The sequence below is a fragment of the Carcharodon carcharias genome, chromosome 10, assembly GCF_017639515.1.
Source record: "Carcharodon carcharias isolate sCarCar2 chromosome 10, sCarCar2.pri, whole genome shotgun sequence".
In the NCBI taxonomy this organism is placed as follows: Eukaryota; Metazoa; Chordata; class Chondrichthyes; order Lamniformes; family Lamnidae; genus Carcharodon; species Carcharodon carcharias.
The window spans coordinates 144,733,634-144,752,670 of NC_054476.1; the positions used below are offsets into that span (position 1 = coordinate 144,733,634).

Here is a 19,037-nt window from a genome sequence, read left to right on the forward strand (position 1 = left end):
AGCTGGGAATCTGAAATAAACATAGAAAAGAAACACAGATAATTCTTCTCTAAAGAGGGCTCATATTGGACTGAAACATTAATTTTGTTTCTCTCTCCAGAGTTAGGATTTTCAAGCACTTTCTGTTTTATTTAAAAGTGAGGGCATGTAGGAGGGGGAGGTGGGGAGAGGGCAGAGAGAGGGGGAGAAGGGAGAGAAGGTGGAGAGAGGAAGAAAGGGGGATGGGGAAAAGAGAGGGGGAGATAGAGAGGTGGGAGAGAGAAAGAGCGGGAGAGAGGTGGGGGTAGGGAGAGGGAGAGAATTGAAGAGAGGGGGAGAAAGGGGGAGAGGGGCAGAGAGAGAAGGAGAGAAAGAGAGAGGACAGGAAGATAGGAAAAGGTGGAGGGGTAGCTCTGTTAATTAAGGCTGGCCTTTGGATATCAGAGGGAGATGACCTTAGTTATAAAGATCAAGATATGGAATCAGTTTGGATGAGAATAAGAAATAGTAAGGGTAGGAAGTCCCTTGTGGGAGTAGTTTATAGGCCCCATAACAGTAACCACATTGTAGGATGGGGTATGCAGGAAGAAATAATGGGAGTTTGTGAGAAAGGTACAGTGATAATTTGGGGTTATTTTAATCTACACATAGATTGGATGAATCAGATTTGAAAGCTAGCCTGGAAGATGAGTTCATTGAGTATTTTTGGGTCAGTTTCTTAAAGCAGCACATTCTACAGCCAAGCAGGGCAAAAGTTATTCTTGATCTAGTAATATGCAATGAGACAGGATTAATTAATGATCTCATAGTAAAGGAGCCCCTAGGTAGCAGTAATCATAACATTATTGAATTTTGGAAGAGAAGGGCGGGTCTAAAACTAGTGTTTTAAACTTAAATAGGGGCAGTTTTGAGGGTATGAAGACAGAGGTGGCTGAAGTGAACTGGGGACTTAGATACGTCAGTAGAGATGCAGTGGCATACTCAGCAAGGTTACATTCCAGTGACAGAGAAAGACTCTAGGAGATAAATGCACCATCCATGGCTAACTAACTAAGTGAAATATAGTATCAAATTGAAAGTAAAAGCATATAATTCCATGAAGATGAGTGGCAGGTCAGAAGATTGGACAGAATATAAAGAACAGCAAAGAATGGCAAAAAAAATAATGAGGATGGAGAAATTAGAGCACAAGAGAAAGCCAGCTAGAAATATAAAACAGATAGTAAGCATTTCTACAAGCATTTAAAAAAGGAAAGATTAACTAAGGTGAGCTTGTTCCTCTAGACAGTGAGAATGGGGAATTAATCATGGAAAATAAGGAAATAGCAGATGAATTGAACAGATATTTTATACCTGTCTTCACTGTAGAGGACGCGAATAACACCCCAGGAATAATTGTGAATTAAGAGAGGGAGGAAATTAAACAATTGCAGTCACCAGGGAAAAGGCACTGAGAAAATTATTAGAACTAAAAAGCTGGCAAATCCCCAGGTTCTCATGGATTTCATCCTGGGGTCTTAAAAGAAATAGCTGCTGAGATAGCAGATGCATTGGCTTTAATTTTCCAAATATCCCTAGATTTGGAAAAGGTCACATTAGATTGGAAAATAACAAATGTAAGTCCTCTATTCAAGAAAGGAGGGAGACAGAAAGCAGGCCAGTTGGCTTAACATCTGTCATAGCGAAATTGCTGGAATCTATTATTTTGGAGGTTATAGCAGGGCACTTAGAAAATCTCAATGCAATCATGGAATGTTGGCATTTATTGCAAGGGCAATGGGATATAAAGTAAGGATTTTTGCTACAGTTGTATATGGTGTTGGTGAGACCACATCTGGAGTACTGTGTACATTTTTGATTTCCTTATTTAAGGATTTAAATGCGTTAGAAGCAGCTCAGAGAAGGTTCACTCGACTAATATCTGGGATGGGAGGGTGGGTTTTCTTATGAGGAAAGTTTAAACAACTTGGCCCCAAATCTGTTGGAGTTTAGAAGAATGAATCTTATTGAAACACATAAGATTCTGAGGGGACTTGACAGGGTGGATACTGAGAGACTGTTTCCCCTTCTGAGAGAGGCTAGATCCAGGGGACACAGTTTAAAAATAAGGCTCGCCCATTTAAGGCAGAGATGAGGAGAAATTTTTTTCTCTCAGAGAATCGTGAGTCTTTAGAGCTCGGAGGGTGGTGGAAGTGGGGTCACTGAATATTTTTAAGGCAGAGGTAGATAGATTTTTGACTGAGAAGGGAATCTAAGGTTATCGGGGTTCGGGGGGGAACGTGGAGTTGAGGCCACAATCAGCTCAGCCATGATCTTATTGAATGGCCAAGGAGGCTCGAGGGGCCTAATGACCTACTCCTGATTCGAATGTGCGTACGTTCATCTCACTCCTCCATTGTCCCTCAATCCCCTCCACAATCCTCTGACTTCTCACTCCCTGCTTCTTATTTCTCCTCCCACTCTCTCTGCATTCCCCCTCTCCTCACTCTCTCGCTCCACACTCTGTCCCTCAGTTGGTACCTGTGTCTTTTTCTGTTTGAGTTTGATACCAGCTTCGACACACAGGTAGAAAGCTGCCATGCACTGAGCCTCAATCCGTGAACTGTCTAACAGCTGCACCAGTCGCTGGAGGTCACAGGCTGTACGTCCCTGTGAGTTGTCTGTGCTGTGCTGCCAATTGTGTGCAAACTCTTCTAGGTGAAGGGAAGCGATGAAAGGCTCCACCAGGTCCAGGGTCCCAGACTTCTCCACCTCCTTCTCGATCTCCTTGTTGGTTGCCAGGACAGTGATGGCCAGACAGGCGTGAAATCGGACCAACTGATCCTTGGAGAAGGCCAGGGGAAAGAGCCAATCGGCAGTTTTCTTCTCGATCATGAGGCGCTGATTGGCGTTTCCGCCATACATGGCACAGTTGGCTAGTGCAATGGAGCAGTGTTGCAGGATGGTGGAATCTCTGCTGCGGCACCAGTACAGGATGGAGTCCAAGCCTCCATTGGTGATGAGCAGGTAGGACGTTTCTTCCGTGTGTTTGAACATGTGCCGCAGGATCCCTGTGACCACTATCGCCAACTGAGCATTATCACGATCCTTGGCCAATTCCAGAATCTCTCCCAGGCCCGTGCGAGCCAATCGGTCCCTGTGAGGAGATACAAATCACAGTAACATCAGCCCGGCAATGAGACAACCAGCCAGGAGCAATATTGAATTATGCACCAATAACAAACGGATATACGAATTAGGAGCAGGATTAGGTCATTCAGCCCCTCAAACCTGCTCCGCCATTCAATAAGATCAAGGCTGATCTGATTGTAACCTCAACCCCGCCTACCCTTAATAACCTTTCACTCCCTTGTTAATCAAGAATCTATCTAGCTCTGCCTTAAAAATATTCAAAGACTTTGCTTACACCACTTATTGAGGAACAGAGTCCCAAAGACTCACAACCCTCAGAGAAAAAATCTCTCCCCACCTCCTCACGTTCTACAATTCTGGCACCAACTGATGCAATAATAAGGATCATTCCTCCTTCACCTCTCATTCCATTTTGATATTTCTGACTTTCATCTGTTATCATTCTATTTACCATAAGATGCTAAGACGTAGGAACAGAAGTAGTCCATTCGACCCATCAAGTCTGCTCTGCCATTCAATGAGATCATGGCTGATCTGATAATCTTCAACTCCACTTTCCTGCCTTTTCCCCGTAACCCTTGAGTCCCTTACTGATTAAAAATCTGTCTATCTCAGCCTTGAATATACTTAATGACCCAGCCTCTACAGCCCTCTGTGGTAAATAATTCCACAGGTTCACTACCCTCTGAGAGAAGAAATTCCTCCTCATCCCTGTCTTAAATGGACGACCCCTTACTGTGAGATTATGCCCTCTGGTCCTAGACTCTCCCACAAGGGGAAACAACCTCTCAGCATCTACCCTGTCAAACGCCCTAAGAATCTTATATGTTTCAATAAGGCCATCTCTCACTCTTCTAAACTCCAATGAGTACAAGCCCAACCTACTCAACCTCTGCTCAGAAGAAAATCCCTCCATACACAGGATCAACCTAGAGAACCTTCTCTGGACTGCCTCCAATGCCAGTATATCTTTCCTTAGATAAGGGGACCAAAACTGTACACAGTATTCCAGTGCTTTGTATAGTTTTAGCAAGACTTCCTTATTTTTATACTCAATTCCCTTTGAAATAGAAACCAACATTCCATTTGCCTTCCCTATTACCTGCTGAACTTGTATGCTAGCTTTTTGCAATTCATGCAAAGGACCCCAAATCCCTCTGTGCTGCCGCTTTTTGAAATCCTTCTCCGTTTAAGTAATATTCAGCTCCTCTATTCTTCCTGCCAAAGTGCATAACCTCACATTTTCCCACATTATAGTCCATCTGCCACATTTTTGCCCGCTCGTGGAGAGGCTCCTCCAGGAGAACAATCAGGGCCTTCTGGGGTTGTGCTCGGACCTGCAAGCCCTCACAGCGGCATTGATCTCAGCTGGTCAGTGCCAGTGTGGGAGATGGTCTGAGCATCAACTTTCGCAGCTCGGTGCCCATCCATCCACGGTGAGCAGGGAGGTCTGAAGCGATCTCACGTCAGTGCAGGAGCTGCCTGTCGTCTCTGCGGGCTACTCTCAGGGCGCTCTGGATGATGGCAGCAGCTCCTCCACCCCTCTGCCAGTGACTGTGGCATCTGATGACACTGTGGTGACTGGGGAGATGCCAGCCGTGGTACTGGCCGCTCCCTCCCAGGCAGGGCCACCGAAGGCTCCACAGGCCAGAGGATGCCCGCCAAGGTCATCGAGGCCAACAGGAGAGGAGAGTGGGAAGGCTGTCTCGGATGCCACTCCCAGCGAGGGGGAGCACCTAGACATAGCACCCGAAAGCGTAAAGTTAAGGCAAATCAGGCACACCACAGGTTTCTCACTGGTGGTCTTATGTTGCTCCGTTATTAGTTCATGACCGCTTGGTGTGATGCGTAACACCTTTGTAATTATTTTTTTTTGTACTTCATTTTGTTAAATCATTAAATTTTACTATGTGTGCATGGTTCAGGGTGACTTCTTACTTCTTTAGCTGGATGGGAACCTGTGATGTTGTGAATGAGTTGCTTGACATTGAGCTTTATTGACAAGGCCCCTAGTTAATGTTCCTATCCAGGCAGATTTTGCAGTTAGTTATCGAGTATTGCGCCTACATCCCAGGCTTGTCCTGGTGGTCCATCTGTGGTGCGCTAGCTAAAGGTTAATTGGATTAAAGCCTCCAGAGTGTCCCTGCCTCCCTGGAGTATGACTGGGTCAGCACCTGTCCCCTCAACATTCTCCTGTGCACGCTCATCCTCAGACTCACTGCTGGACTCATCATGTGCATCTGGAGCAATTGCATCTACATCTTCTTCGTTCATAGCGTTGCCCTTTCCAGCAACAGATTGTGGAGAGTACAGCATGCAACCGCTATCAGCGACACACGATTCTGGATGGCAATCCAATATCACATCTAAATTCTTAAGCACTCCCTCATTGTCCAATTTAATGAGAGGAAGATCAATTTCAGAATCCTTAATTTCTACTTCTGTTCCCATACTTCCAAACCAGTACTCCCTCCTGTCTATTCTCTCTGTCAAAGTATTTTTTGAGTAATTTATATAGCTAACTCGCTGCTTCTTCCTTCTAGCTGAGGTACTCACTGCATAGTTTACCTCACTCAGTCTCTTTTCAATCTGGTAAGGTTCACCAAACCTTGCCTTCAATGGTTCACCTGACACTGGCAACAATACTAACACTTTTTCCCCAGCCACAAAACTATGAGCCTTTGCCCTATTGTCTGCCTTTACCTTCATCACCTGTTGAGATATCTTTAAATGTTTTCTCACTAATTCACACACCTTACTCGATCTCTGTCTGAATTCCGTCACATAATCCAAGAGGTTTGTTTCAGAACTCTGATTCACTAATTTCTCCTGAATCAGTTTAAGTGGTCCCCTCACTTCATGACCATAAATTAACTCAAAAGGATTGAACACTGTCAACTCATCAGGGGCATCCCTAATAGCAAAAACAAGAATGGAATCCCTCGATCCCAATCGTGTGGATAGTCTTGACTCTATGCTCTAATCATAGTCTTTAAAGCCAGATGCCACTTTTCTACAGCACCTTATGATTCAGGGTGATAGGCTGACAACCTAAATTGTTTTATTTCTAAAACAAAAACAGAATTACCTGGAAAAACTCAGCAGGTCTGGCAGCATCGGCGGAGAAGAAAAGAGTTGACGTTTCGAGTCCTCATGACCCTTCGACAGAACTCGAAACGTCAACTCTTTTCTTCTCCGCCGATGCTGCCAGACCTGCTGAGTTTTTCCAGGTAATTCTGTTTTTGTTTTGGATTTCCAGCATCCGCAGTTTTTTTGTTTTTATCATTGTTTTATTTCTAGGCTGTTCATTACTTCTTTAAACGGTTGTGACATAAAATTCGATCCCTGAACTGACTGTATTTCTTTTGGTAATCCATACCTTGTAAAGAATTTGGGTAACTCCTTTGCAATCGCCTTGGCTGTAATTTTCCTTAAAGGAATTGCTTCTGGCAATCTTGTGGACACACCCATGATTGTCAGTAAGTACTGATTTCCACTTTTATCTTAGGGAGGGGTCCTACAGAACCAACTAGGACCCTGTTAAAGGGTTCCTCAAATGCTGGCTTTGGTATTATAGGTGCAGGCTTAATCACTGCCCGAGGCTTTCCTATCACCTGACATGTGTGAAATGTTTGACAGAATTTGACTACATCTTTATGTAGTCCAGACCAATTGAAATGTTTTTGTATCTTAGCTTGAGTTTCCTAATTCCCAAATGCCCAGCCATTGGAATTGCATGAGCCACTCTCAAAATGTTACTCCGGTACCCTGATGGTATTACCACTTGGTGCACTATTACCCACTTTTCATCTGTTGGGACACGAGGCGGTCTCCATTTCCTCATTAACACATTGTTCTTAATGTAATGAAACTCTCGGATGTATTCTGCTTCTGTTTCAGAATAAGCTGTCTGATATAATTTCTTCAAATCTGAATTCTTCTGCTGTAACACCAATAACTTCACTGAACTAAACACTTCAATCTCATTCTCTTTACTTCTCTCCTCCTGAGTAATCTTTTCAAAGAGTAATCCAAACAACTGAATTTCAGCATCCTCCCAGTGTCTTTTAGATTCCTCCTCTTCCTGTTTAAACTTGTGCGTTTGTAAACCTATTACCACACAATCTGGAAACAATCTAGGATGATCATTCTGTAAAACCTCTGTTGCTTGTGTCTCAACAGGCTGCTCTACTACAGTAGGCACTGTTCATATCTGTGATCCAGCTATATAATTCCCTAGAATACACTGAACCCCTGCAATGGTCAATTTCACCGCTACCCCAACAATCACCTCTCCTGTCTTCAAATCACTTTTTAAATTTACCTCACACAAAGAAATAGGTTTGACTTTGCCATGAATTCCTTTAATCAACATTTTGTCCTGCAATAGCCATTCTGAACAAAAAAATAGCTCTATCCCATAACATTAAGGACTGACTAGCCCCAGTATCCCTTCAAATTTTGACATCCTTTCCTGCTGCTCCCTATACACATGGGTATATTTTCCCTTCACATATAAAGTCTTTAAACATCTTTGCAACCTGCTCTTCAGAACTCCCTTGGGTAAATTGTGAACACATTCACACTTCTCTAGCCATCACTGATTCTTCCTGCTCCACCTGTACACAACCCACTGGTTTTCCTTGTCCCTGGATCTCAGGGCCCACAGTACTCTTATTTCCAGAACTTTTCTGAGTTCCAATTACTGCAATCAGTTTCACATTTAACCTCCAACAACTTGGTCTCATGTGTCCAGCCTTATTACAATGGTAACATATCAGTTTCCTCCCTTCAACTCTACTTTCCATTTTTAATAGACTGGCATCCTTCAGCTTGATCCTTATTACTAACATTTTTACCATCAACAGGTTTTCTAAATCTCCAACTTCCCTGCTGATTTCCGTATGACCCTTTTCCTACACTCAACTGTTTTTTACTTTGTCTTTCATCTAAATATGTCTTGATGCTTACTGGAATGCGATTTCTAAATTATTTTGTAATCATAACCTCTCTTACATTCTTAAAAGCCTTATCTAATTTTAACACCCTGAATCATTGATCCCAGATATTTCTTTTTCTCTTGTCAACTCTACATAAGTCTGATTAAGTGTTTTCCTTACAGTTCTAAACTTCAACTGATAAGCTTCAGGGACAAGCTGATAAGCATTTAATATTGCCTTCTTTACTATCTCATAATCTGCAGACTGCTCCTCTGACAAGTTGGCATGTGCATTCATTGCTGTACCTGAAAATGAACGCTGTAACATCATGTCCAAGCATATCTAGGCCAATTCAATTTCATAGCTATCTTTTCAAATGAGGTCAAATATCTTTCAACTCCATCCTCTGTAAATTTATGCACGAGCCACAGATTTTTAGTTAAATCAAATTCCTCAGAGGAATCAAACTCACCATCTGAATCATTATCTCTCCTTTCTCCCTTTATACTAAGTTTCACTTTAGGCAATTTATACTGTCTGGCTTCTTTCTCTCTCTGAAGCTCTCTATCTCTTTCCCTCTCTCTTTCCTCAATTGCAAACTTCTCTCTGAAGTTCAAGTTCAAACATTTCTATCCCCTGTAGTCTTTTCTTTTCCTGCTCCTCTCTTTCCCATTGAAGCTTTTTTTATTTCTAGTTCTTTTAATTTGTCCTTTTCTTTTTCCAGTCTTGACATCTCTATTTCTTTCCCCTTTCTTTCTAACTTTCTAAGTTTTTTTTTCCATTTCTCTTTCTCCCAATTCAATTCTTTTCAGTTCCATTTCTTGTTCAAGTTGAAACTTCTTCATTTGCAACTGAAGTCTTACTACCTCCGGCTGTGACAGGCTAGTTTCAAGTATCCCTTCCTCCAACTTTAAATGTTGGGTAAGTACTTTAACCACGTCAGCCTTATGGAACTCTGCTTTTATTTCTAACTGCACGTTCTCTGCTAATTCTTTCAACTGAGTTTTACTCTGAGATTTCAAATACACCACAGTTACATTTTCCACTACCAGAAAAGCTGTAGCAATTGCCAAATAAATGTTGCAGCCCAGCCACTTTAAAACCTCTCAGCACAAAACTCCTAAGTTCAGCGTTCTTCTTGTACACTTATCCCTTGGATTCATGAACTCCAACCCAATCAAGGAATTTTAATAATCCCACAAAGAGCCCCCAAATTTGTTATGACCACAGCCAGTGTTAATTGCTGTGCAAACCAAATCCCAGAGGGAAATATGGCTTATGGGGCCACAACCTTTTTCTTGTATTCTGAAAGCAAGAAGAAGATGTACCAATCTCAGCAGTAAGAGGTCCAGTAACACTTTTAGATTTTTAAAAATTAAAAGCAAAATTTTTATTAACAAAAAAAGTAAACTTAAGCAAACAAGATCACAGTACACAATTAGGTTAGCCTTACAAAACATTTCCCCAAAAACTCTCTACTTTATATCTCCACTACTTGCTTACCAATGTACTTCTGCAAGATGCAAACATTTTCTTGGCACCTCTGACTCTGCTTTGAAATTCAAACAACCTCTCAACATATAAAAATGCAAATGTTAGATCTAACCTATTTACTTGTGCCTCAACTTAACGCCTTTATCCTTTTTCATGTTTCCAAACCTGATTCCTGTCAACTCTGCATAGCTTGATTAAATCACACACGCACACACACGCGCACACACACACACACACACACAAATACACACATGCACACACACGCACACACACATGCGCACACATGCACACACACACAAACACACACACAAACACACACATGCACACACACACACACACACACGCGCACAACCAGCCTTCTTTACAAAATAACACAATATTCCCCAAAATATTTAAAAAACATCCATTCTCACATGTGGGCAAACCAAATCAGCAATAATACTGTGGTGTGTGGATTCCTGGAGTGTGTACAAGATTTTTTTTAGTCCAGTATGTCGAGGAACTGACTAGGGAACAGGTTATCCTAGATTTGGTTTTGTGCATTGAGAAGGGGCTAAGTAATAATCTTGCTGTGCGGGGTCCTTTAGGGAACAGCAACCATAACATGGTAGAATTCTTCATTAGGTTGGAAAGTGAAGTAGTCCAATCTGAAACTAGGGTCCTTAATCTAAACAAAGGAAACTACGAAAGTATGAGGTGTGAGTTGGCTAAGAGATAGATTGGGGAACTTCATTAAAAGGCATGATGGTGGATAGGCAATGGCTAATATTTAAAAAATGAATGTATGTATTTCAATAGTTATACATTCCTTTCTGCCACAAAAACACAACAGGGAAAGCAGCCCAACCATGGCTAACAAAATAAATTAAGAATAGTATTAGATCCAAAGAGGAGTCATATAAGTTGCTAGAAAAAGCAACAAGCCTGAGGATTGGGAGCAGTTTAGAATTCAGCAAAGGAGGAACAAGAGATTGATTAAGAGGGGAAAAATAGAGTATGAGACTAAACTTGCAAGGAAGATAAAAGCTGACTGTAAAACTTTCTATAAGTATGTAAAAAGAAAAAGATTAGTGAAGATGAATGTAGGTCCCTTTACAGTCCAAAGCTGGAGAATTCATAATGGAGTACAAGGAAATAGCTTCACAGAGGAAGACACAAATAACTTCCCAGAAATGCTCGGGAACCAAGGAACTAGTGAGAAGGAAGAATTGAAGGAAATTAGTATTACTAAAACAATAGTACAGGAGAAATTAATGGAACTGAAAGCCAATAAACCCCAAGGGCCTGATAAACTACATCCCAGGGTGTTAAAGGAGGTGGCCATGGAAATAGTGGATGTGTTGGTTGTCATCTTACAAAATTCTGTAGATTCTGGAACAGTCCCAGCAGATTGGAGGTTGGCAAATGTAACCCCACTATTTAAAAAAGGAGGGAGGGAGAAACCAGTGAATTACAGACCGGTTAGCCTAACCTCAGTAGTTGGTAAAATGCTAGAGTCTATTATAAAGGATGTGATAACAGGACACTTAGAAAATATCAATAGGATTAGACAAAGTCAACATGGGTTTATGAAAGAGAAATCATGGTTGACAAACCTACTGGAGTTTTTTGAGGATGTAACTACCAGGATAGATAAGCGAGAACCAGTGGATGTGGTGTATTTGGATTTTCAGAAAGCTTTTGATAAAGTCCCACATAAGAGGTTAGTGTGCAAAATTAAAGCACATGGGATTGGGGGTAATATATTGGCTTGGATTGAGAATTGGTTAGCAGACAGAAAACTAAGTAGGAATAAATGGGTCTTTTTCAGAGTGGCAGGTGGTGACTAGTTGGGTACTGCAGTGATCAGTGCTTGGGCCCCAGCTATTCACAATATAGATTAATGATTTGGATGAGGGAACCAAATGTAATATTTCCAAGTTTGCTGACAACATGAAACTTAGTGGGAGTGTGAGCAATGAGGAGGGTGTTAAGAGGCTTCAAAACAATTTGGACAAGTTCAGTTAGTGGGCAAATACATAGCAGATGCAGTATGACGTGGATAAGTGTGAAGTTATCCACTTCAGTAGGAAAAACAGAATGGCAGAGTATTATTTAAATGGCAATAGATAGGGAAATGTTGATGTACCAAGGGACCTGAGTGTCCTTGTACACCAGTCACTGAAAGCAAGCATGCAGCTGCAGCAAGCAGTTAGGAAGGCAAATGGTATGTTGGTCTTCATTGCAAGAGGACTTGAATACAGGAGCAAGGATGTCTTACTGCAGCTGTACAGGGCCTTGGTGAGACCACACCTGGAGTATTGTGTGTAGTTTTGGTCTCCTTACTTAAGGTAGAGTATACTTGCCATACAGGGAGTGCAGCAAAGGTTCACCGGACTGATTGCTGGGATGGCACAATTGTCCTTTGGGTAGAGATTAGGCCGACTCGGCCTGTATTCACTGGAGCTTAGAAGGCTAAGAAGGGATCTCATTGAAATGTATAACACCTTGACAGGGTTGGATAGACGATGCAGGATTGATGTTTTCTTTGGCTGGGAGGGGGTCTAGAACAAGGGGTTCACAGTCTCAGGATGTGGGGTAGGCCATTTAGGACTGAGATGAGGAGAAACTTCTTCATTCAGAGGGTGGTGAATCTGTGGAATTCTCTACCACAGGAGGCTGTGGAGGCCAAGTCACTGAATATATTTAAGAAGGAAATATATTTCTGGACTCAAAAAGCATCAAGGGGTATGGGGAGAGAGCGCGGGTATGGCGTTGAGATAGAGGATCAGCCATGATCATATTGAATGGTGGAGCAGGCTCAAAGGGCTGATAGACGTACCTCTACTCCTATTTTCTATGTTTCTATGACTTGGGGAGGTTGAGGGGGAGACTGGGGGAGGTGAGATGGGGAGACTGGGGAGATGAGGGGGAGACTGAGGGTGGTAAGGGGGGAGACTGGGGAAGGTGAGGGTGAGACACAGGGAGGTGAGGGGGGAACTGGGAGAGGTGATCTTGTGTCAGTTCTATGATCCTCTCCCCCCAATTGCCTGGGATTAATGAGCAATCACAATGTTAACTGCCTGGGTGAGTAAGAGTTAATACACACCACATTGCTGCTCTTTACTTCACTCCGGGGGTAGTCAACTTAGATATTTGCCCAAATAAATTTCCCTTGTTTTATTTTCCAGTAATTATATCTCCTTCTCTCTGATGGAAACCATAGCAACTGCCCCTATAATGCACCAATGATGGATGTAGAGACCACCCAGAACAAAAATAAAAATACCTGGAAAAACTCAGCAGGTCTGGCAGCATCTGTGGAAAGGAACACAGTTAACGTTTCGAGTCCGTATGACTCTTCAACAGAACTAAGTAAAAATAGAAGAGAGGTGAAATATAAGCTGGTTTAAGGGTGGGGGGAGGGGGACAGGTAGAGCTGGATAGAGGGCCCGTGATAGGAGGAGATAGCCAAAAGATGTCACAGACAAAAGGACAAAGAGGTGTTGAAGGTGGTGATATTATGTAAGGAATGTGCTAATTAAGGGTAGAAAGCAGGACAAGCAAGTTACAGAGAGCCCTAGGGTTTGGCCTAAATAGCCAAGTGGTTATGGTACTGGGTTTGTAACCCCAAGATCAAGAGTTCAGATCTCACAATGGCAAACTATGAAACAATGTAACTTCATCTGAAACAGATGGAAACAGGTTTGTACTCAAAAGAGTTACAGATAGCCCTAGTTGGGGTGGAAGGGATCAAAGGTAGCCTATTTCAATCCCTTCCTTTCACCCCACCCCCACTAGGGCAATCTGTAACTCTTTCGAGTACAAACCCGTTTCCATCTGTTTCAGATGAAGTTACAGTGTTTCATAGTTTTGTCATTGTGAGATTTGAACTCTTGATCTTGGGGTTACAAACCCAGTACCATAACCACTTGGCTATTTAGGCCAAGCAGGGCTATCTGTAACTTGCTTGACCTGCTTTCTACCCTTAATTAGCACATTCCTTAGATAATATCAACACCTCTTTGTCCTTTTGTCTATGACATCTTTTGGCTATCTCCACCTATCACAGGCCCTCTATCCAGCTCCACCTGTCCCACCACCCCCACCCCACCCCCCAAACCAGCTTATATTTCACCTCTTTTCTATTTTTACTTAGTTCTGTTGAAGAGTCATACGAACTCAAAACGTTAACTGTGTTTCTCTCCGCAGATGCTACCAGACCTGCTGAGTTTTTCCAGGTATTTTTATTTTTGTTTTCGATTTCCAGCATCCGCAGTTTTTTGCTTTTATCTTAGAGACCACCCAGAGTCCAACTCCTTTTCCAATTCTTCATTCTGTCTCCCTGGCATAGGGACAGGAGAAGGCCATTCAGCCCCTCAAGACTCTTCTGTTATTCAGTTAGATCTTGGCTGATTGTGACTTAACTCCATTTACCCACCTTGGTTCTGTGACCCTTAAGACCCTTTGCCCAACAGAAATCTAGCAATATAAAAATAGAAAATGCTGGAAAAAGTCAGCAGGTCCAGCAGCATCTGTGGAGAGAGAAACAGAGTTAAGGTTTTGAGTCCAATATGACTCATCTTTGGAATTCTATCAGACTTCCTTACATTCTGTATTTGTGTTGACATGTGGGGTATTTGGACTCACACAGAAACAAAGTTAGAAGAACTTATCAATATCCTCGCAGGGTCTATTGGAGAGTGTTCCAGAATAGGTCAGGTGGAACAGAAGTCCAGGAATCCAGGCTGGGTTTGGCTCCAAGTGAGACACTAACTCATGGCCACAAATTGATTTTAGAACAAAAGCCAATACTGATTCTCCTCATAAGTTTATCTTACGAACATACAAACATATGAATTAGGAGCAGGGGTAGGCCACTCGGCCCCTCGAGCCTGCTCCGCCCACTCAATAAGATCATGACTGATCTAATTGTAACCTCAACCCCACATTCCCACCTTCCCGCAATAACCTTTCACCCCCTTGCTTATCAAGAATCTATCTAACTCTGCCTTAAAAATATTCAAAGACTCTGCTTCCACCGCCTTTTAAGAGAGTTCCAAAGACTCACAACCCTCCGAGAGAAAAATACTTCTGATCTCTGTCTTAAAAGTGCGACCCCTTATTTTTAAGCAGTGACCCCTAGTTCTAGATTCTCCCACAAGGGGAAACACCCTCTCCACATCCACCCTGTCAAGTCCCCTCAGGATATTAAAGGTTTCAATCAAGGCACCTCTTACTCTTCTAAACTCCAGTGGATACAAGCCTAACCTGTCCAACCTTTCCTCATAAGACAACCCACGCATTCCTGGTATCAAAAATCATAGCGAGGGAGACAGCTGCTCTGTCGCCAGCACTCACAAGAGAAGACAAAGGGGCGATTTGATAGAGGTGTTCAAAATCATGAGGACAGAGGAGATAGGGAGAAACTGTTCCCACTAGCAGAAGCATCAAGAACAGGAGGACATCAATATAAGGTGATTGCCAAAAAAACCAAAAGCAAAATTGAGGAAGGGCTTTTTTGTGCAGCGAGTGGTTAGGATCTGGAACGCCGGGCCTGAGAGGGTGATGGAGCAGATTCCATTGTGGCTTTCAAAAGGGAATTGGATAATTATCTGAAGGCAAAATAGTTTTGCAGGGCTACAGGGAACAGGCTGGGGTGTGGGACTAGCTGAGTTGCTCTCACAGAGGGCCGGCACAGACACAATGGGCCAAATGGCCTCTTTCTGTGCAGTGACCATTCTATGGCTCGAAGCCCCCTCGCCATACCATTTGCCTTCCTAATTGCTGGCTGCATGGTCACAAGGGCACCCAGATCCCTCTGAATGTCAATATTTTCCAGGTCCAATGGGGGGGTTCATTCCATATCACATACCACTGAATCTTCACTGGGTTACACTGAGAGGTAGCATGGGCTCGAGGGGCCGAACGGCCTCCTCCTGTGCCCTGACGATTTAATTATTGCTCTGTTCTTACCTGTTCTCTGCGATGAGGGTTTGCTCCAGCAGTTTGGCTGCCCGGTGTTGGATGGACAGGTTCTGGCACCGGAGCAGCTCCAGCAGCTGATCCAGGACCCCCTCCAGCCGGATCTGGTCGCACAAAGACGAGGCGACCTCCCTGCCGAGACCGGGGAGCAGCCAGGCTTCCTCCACCAGCCGGTAAATCTCATCCAACCAGTCCCGCTTCTCCTCGGGGCTCCCGGCGGCTCTCAGCCCCCCGGCGGCGGCTCTCAGCGCCGGGATCAGCCGCTCGCACGCCTCCTCCGTGCGGGGCTCCGGCTCCGGCTCCGGCTCCGGCTCCAGCTCCCGCTCCGGCTCCGGCTCCGGCTTCCGCTCCCGCTCGCTCAGTTTGTCCGGGCTCCGCATTGCTCACAGGCTCCGGGCGGCAGGCAGGCAGCTGAATACCGAGCCCGGCAGAGGCTCCGCCTGGTCCCGCAATAACATGACATCATCCCTGGGCCAGCAGCAACCTCAGCACCACCTCCACAGGGGCAGGGACGACATCACAAAAACCACACCCAGACAGAGCCCAATACATCCCAAAAGCCCACCCAGGGCGATCCCAACACACCCCAAAATCCCACATCCAGACAGAGCCCAATACATCCCAAAATCCCACATCCAGAGAGATCTCAACACATCCCAAAATCCCACATCCAGCCAGAGCCCAATATATCCCAAAATCCCACCCAGGGCGATCCCAACACATCCCAAAATCCCACATCCAGACATCTTATTGTGTCCACAGACAGTCTATACATGGCCCAGCCAGAACAGAACACATTTTTGTGCCTTTGTTGTTGAATTCGGCAAGATCTGCAACAGTGCAGGGTTCCTCTGGCCATAGGCATTGCGGGGGATGCTGCTTAGTCTGTGGCTCAGTTCCGCATTCACAAGTTGTCGGGCTGATGGTATGTCCCCACTTGCTTAGTGACACCTTTGAACGACCTACACCAGCCCAACATCCAGACAGACCCCAATACATCCCAAAATCCCACATCCAGGGAGATCCCAACACATCCCAAAACCTCAAATACAGAAAGATCCCAACACATCCCAAAATCCCACATCCAGGGAGATCCCAACATATCCCAACATCCTTAAACTTGGGAGATCCCAACATATCTAAAAATTGCAAATCCAGAGAGATTCCAACATATCCCAAAACCAAGAAACCACATCCAGCAGCCCTGGGACAAGGAGCAGGGACATGAAACACATTTCAAAATCTGGGAAATGAACATCGTGCAATCCCCCTTAGGTACAGCGATGGTGTCAGTGGAATGGAGAATTGCAAGTGTTACACCCTTGTTCAAAAAAGGATAAACTCAGAAACTACAGGCCAGTTAGTTTAACCTCGGTGGTGGGAAAGCTTTTAGAAATGATCATCCGGTACAAAATTAACAGTTACTTGGACAAATGTGAATCAATCAAGGAAAGCCGGCAAGAATTTGTAAGCAGGAAATCATGTTTAACAAACTTTTTCTTATTCATTCATGGGATGTGGGCGTCGCTGGCTAGGCCAGCATTTATTGCCCATCTATATTTGCCCCTTGAGAAGGTGCAGTCCATGTGGTGTAGGTACACCCACAATGCTGTTAGGGAGGGAATTCCAGGATTTTAGCCCAGTGACAGTGAAGGAACAGCGATGTATTTCCAAGCCAGGGTGGTGTGTGGATTGGAGGGGAACTTGCAGGTTTTTCCATGTGTCAGCTACCTTTGTCCTTCTAGGTGGTAAAGGTTGTGGGTTTGGAAGATGCTGTCGAAGGAGCCTTGGTGAGTTTCTGTAGTTCATCTTGTCCTTGGTACGCACTGCTGCTACTGTGTGTTGGTGGTGGAGGGAATGAATGCTTGTGGATGGGGCACCAATCAAGCAGGCTGCTTTGACCTGGATGGTGTCAAGCTCCTTGAGTGTTGTAGGAGCTGCTCTCACCCAGGCAAGTGGTGAGTATTCCATCACACTCCTGACCTGTGCCTTGTAGATGGTGGACAGGCTTTAGGCAGTCAGGGAGTGAGTTACTCGTCACAGGATTCCTAGCCTCTGACCTGCTTTTGTAGCCATAGTATTTATATGGCTAATCCAGTTCAGTTTCTGGTCAATGTTAACCCCCAGGATGTTGATAGTGGGGGATTCAGTGATAGTAAAGCCAATGAATGTCAAGGGGCGATGGTTAGATTCTCTCTTGTTGGAGATGACCATTGCCTGGCACTTGTGTGGCATGAATATTACTTGCTACTTATCAGCCCAAGCCTGAATGTTGCCTAGGTCTTACTGCATCTGAGGACTCACGAATGGTGCCGAACATTATGCAATCATCAGCGAACATCCCCACTTCTAACCTTATGATGGAAGGAAGGTCATTGATGACGCAGCTGAAGGTGGTTGGGCTGAGGACACTACCCTGAGAAACTCCTGCAGTGATGTCCTGAGGTTGAAATGATTGACCTCCAGCACCACAATTATCTTTCTTTGTGCTAGGTATGACTCTAACCAGCGAAGAGACCCATCCCCCCCCCCACCCCCGCGCGCCATCCCCACCCCCACCCTTCCCCCGCCACTCCCCGATTCTCTTTGACTCCAGTTTTGCTCGGGCTCCTTGACGCCACCCTCAGTTCAAAGCTGCCTTGATGACAAGAGAAGTCACTCTCACCTCCCCTTTGGATTTCAGTGAGTAAGTGCTGCTTGATAGCACTGTTGATGACCCCTTCTATCAGTTTATTGACTTGACTTAATTAAGTTTTCTGATTAAGTAACAGCAAGGATTGATGAGGGTAATGTGTTTGATGTCATGTACATGGACTTCCAAAAGGAATTTGATAAAGTGCCGCATAATAAGTTTGTCAGCAAAGTCAAAGCCGATGGAATAAAAGGTACAATGGCAGCACTGATAAAATATTGTCTTCAGAGATGGGAAAGAGAGTAGTTGTAAACAGTTGTCTTATGAACTGGAAGGAGGTATAAAGTGTGGTTCCCCGGGGTTTGGTATTAGGATTACTGCTTCTCTTCATCAGTACTCAGAGAAGAGTACACTACTCCATTAGGATTGGCTCCACTTGAGCCGGACTGGGACCAGTGTCCTGGCCAATTGTATAACCAGGGCTGTGGACTAGGCTTTAATCTAATGGGTGGGGGTGGGGGGAATAGCGAGGGTTTTGGTGAAGGGAGATTTACAAAATCCAAAGAGAAAGGTCGCAGCATCAGAGCAGAATAGTGATGTGGATAAAGACAAGCAGGACAGGAAGGGACAGAGAGTTTAAGAAAAATTGTACATCAGTGAAGAAGGTCATTGCAGGGAATAGAAGTAAACAAATGAAACTAAAGGTCCTTTGGCTGACTGCACAAAGTATCCACGATAAGATAGATGAACTAGTGACGCAAATAGAGGTAAATGATTTATATCTAATCGTCATTACAGAAACTTGGTTACAAGGTGATTAATGGTGGGAAATAAATATTCCAGGGTAGAAAACATTTCAGAAAGACAGACAGAACGGCAAAGGAGGAGGGGTAGCC

General features: G+C 44.1%; 1 protein-coding gene across 2 annotated transcripts in view; it reads right to left on the bottom strand.

The window, feature by feature from the left end:
- Positions 1–15,944, bottom strand: part of sarm1 (sterile alpha and TIR motif containing 1) — a 157,110-nt gene extending 141,166 nt beyond the window's left edge. For both annotated transcript variants that reach the window (XM_041198446.1, XM_041198445.1), the window contains exons 1-2: positions 15,501–15,944; positions 2,500–3,115 (exon numbers count right to left, since the gene is read on the bottom strand). In XM_041198446.1, the coding sequence (XP_041054380.1) occupies positions 2,500–3,115; positions 15,501–15,889 (1,005 nt within the window). In that variant the 5' untranslated portion in view covers positions 15,890–15,944. The remainder of the gene's footprint in view (positions 1–2,499; positions 3,116–15,500) is intronic.
- Between the last annotated feature and the right edge of the window lie 3,093 nt (positions 15,945–19,037).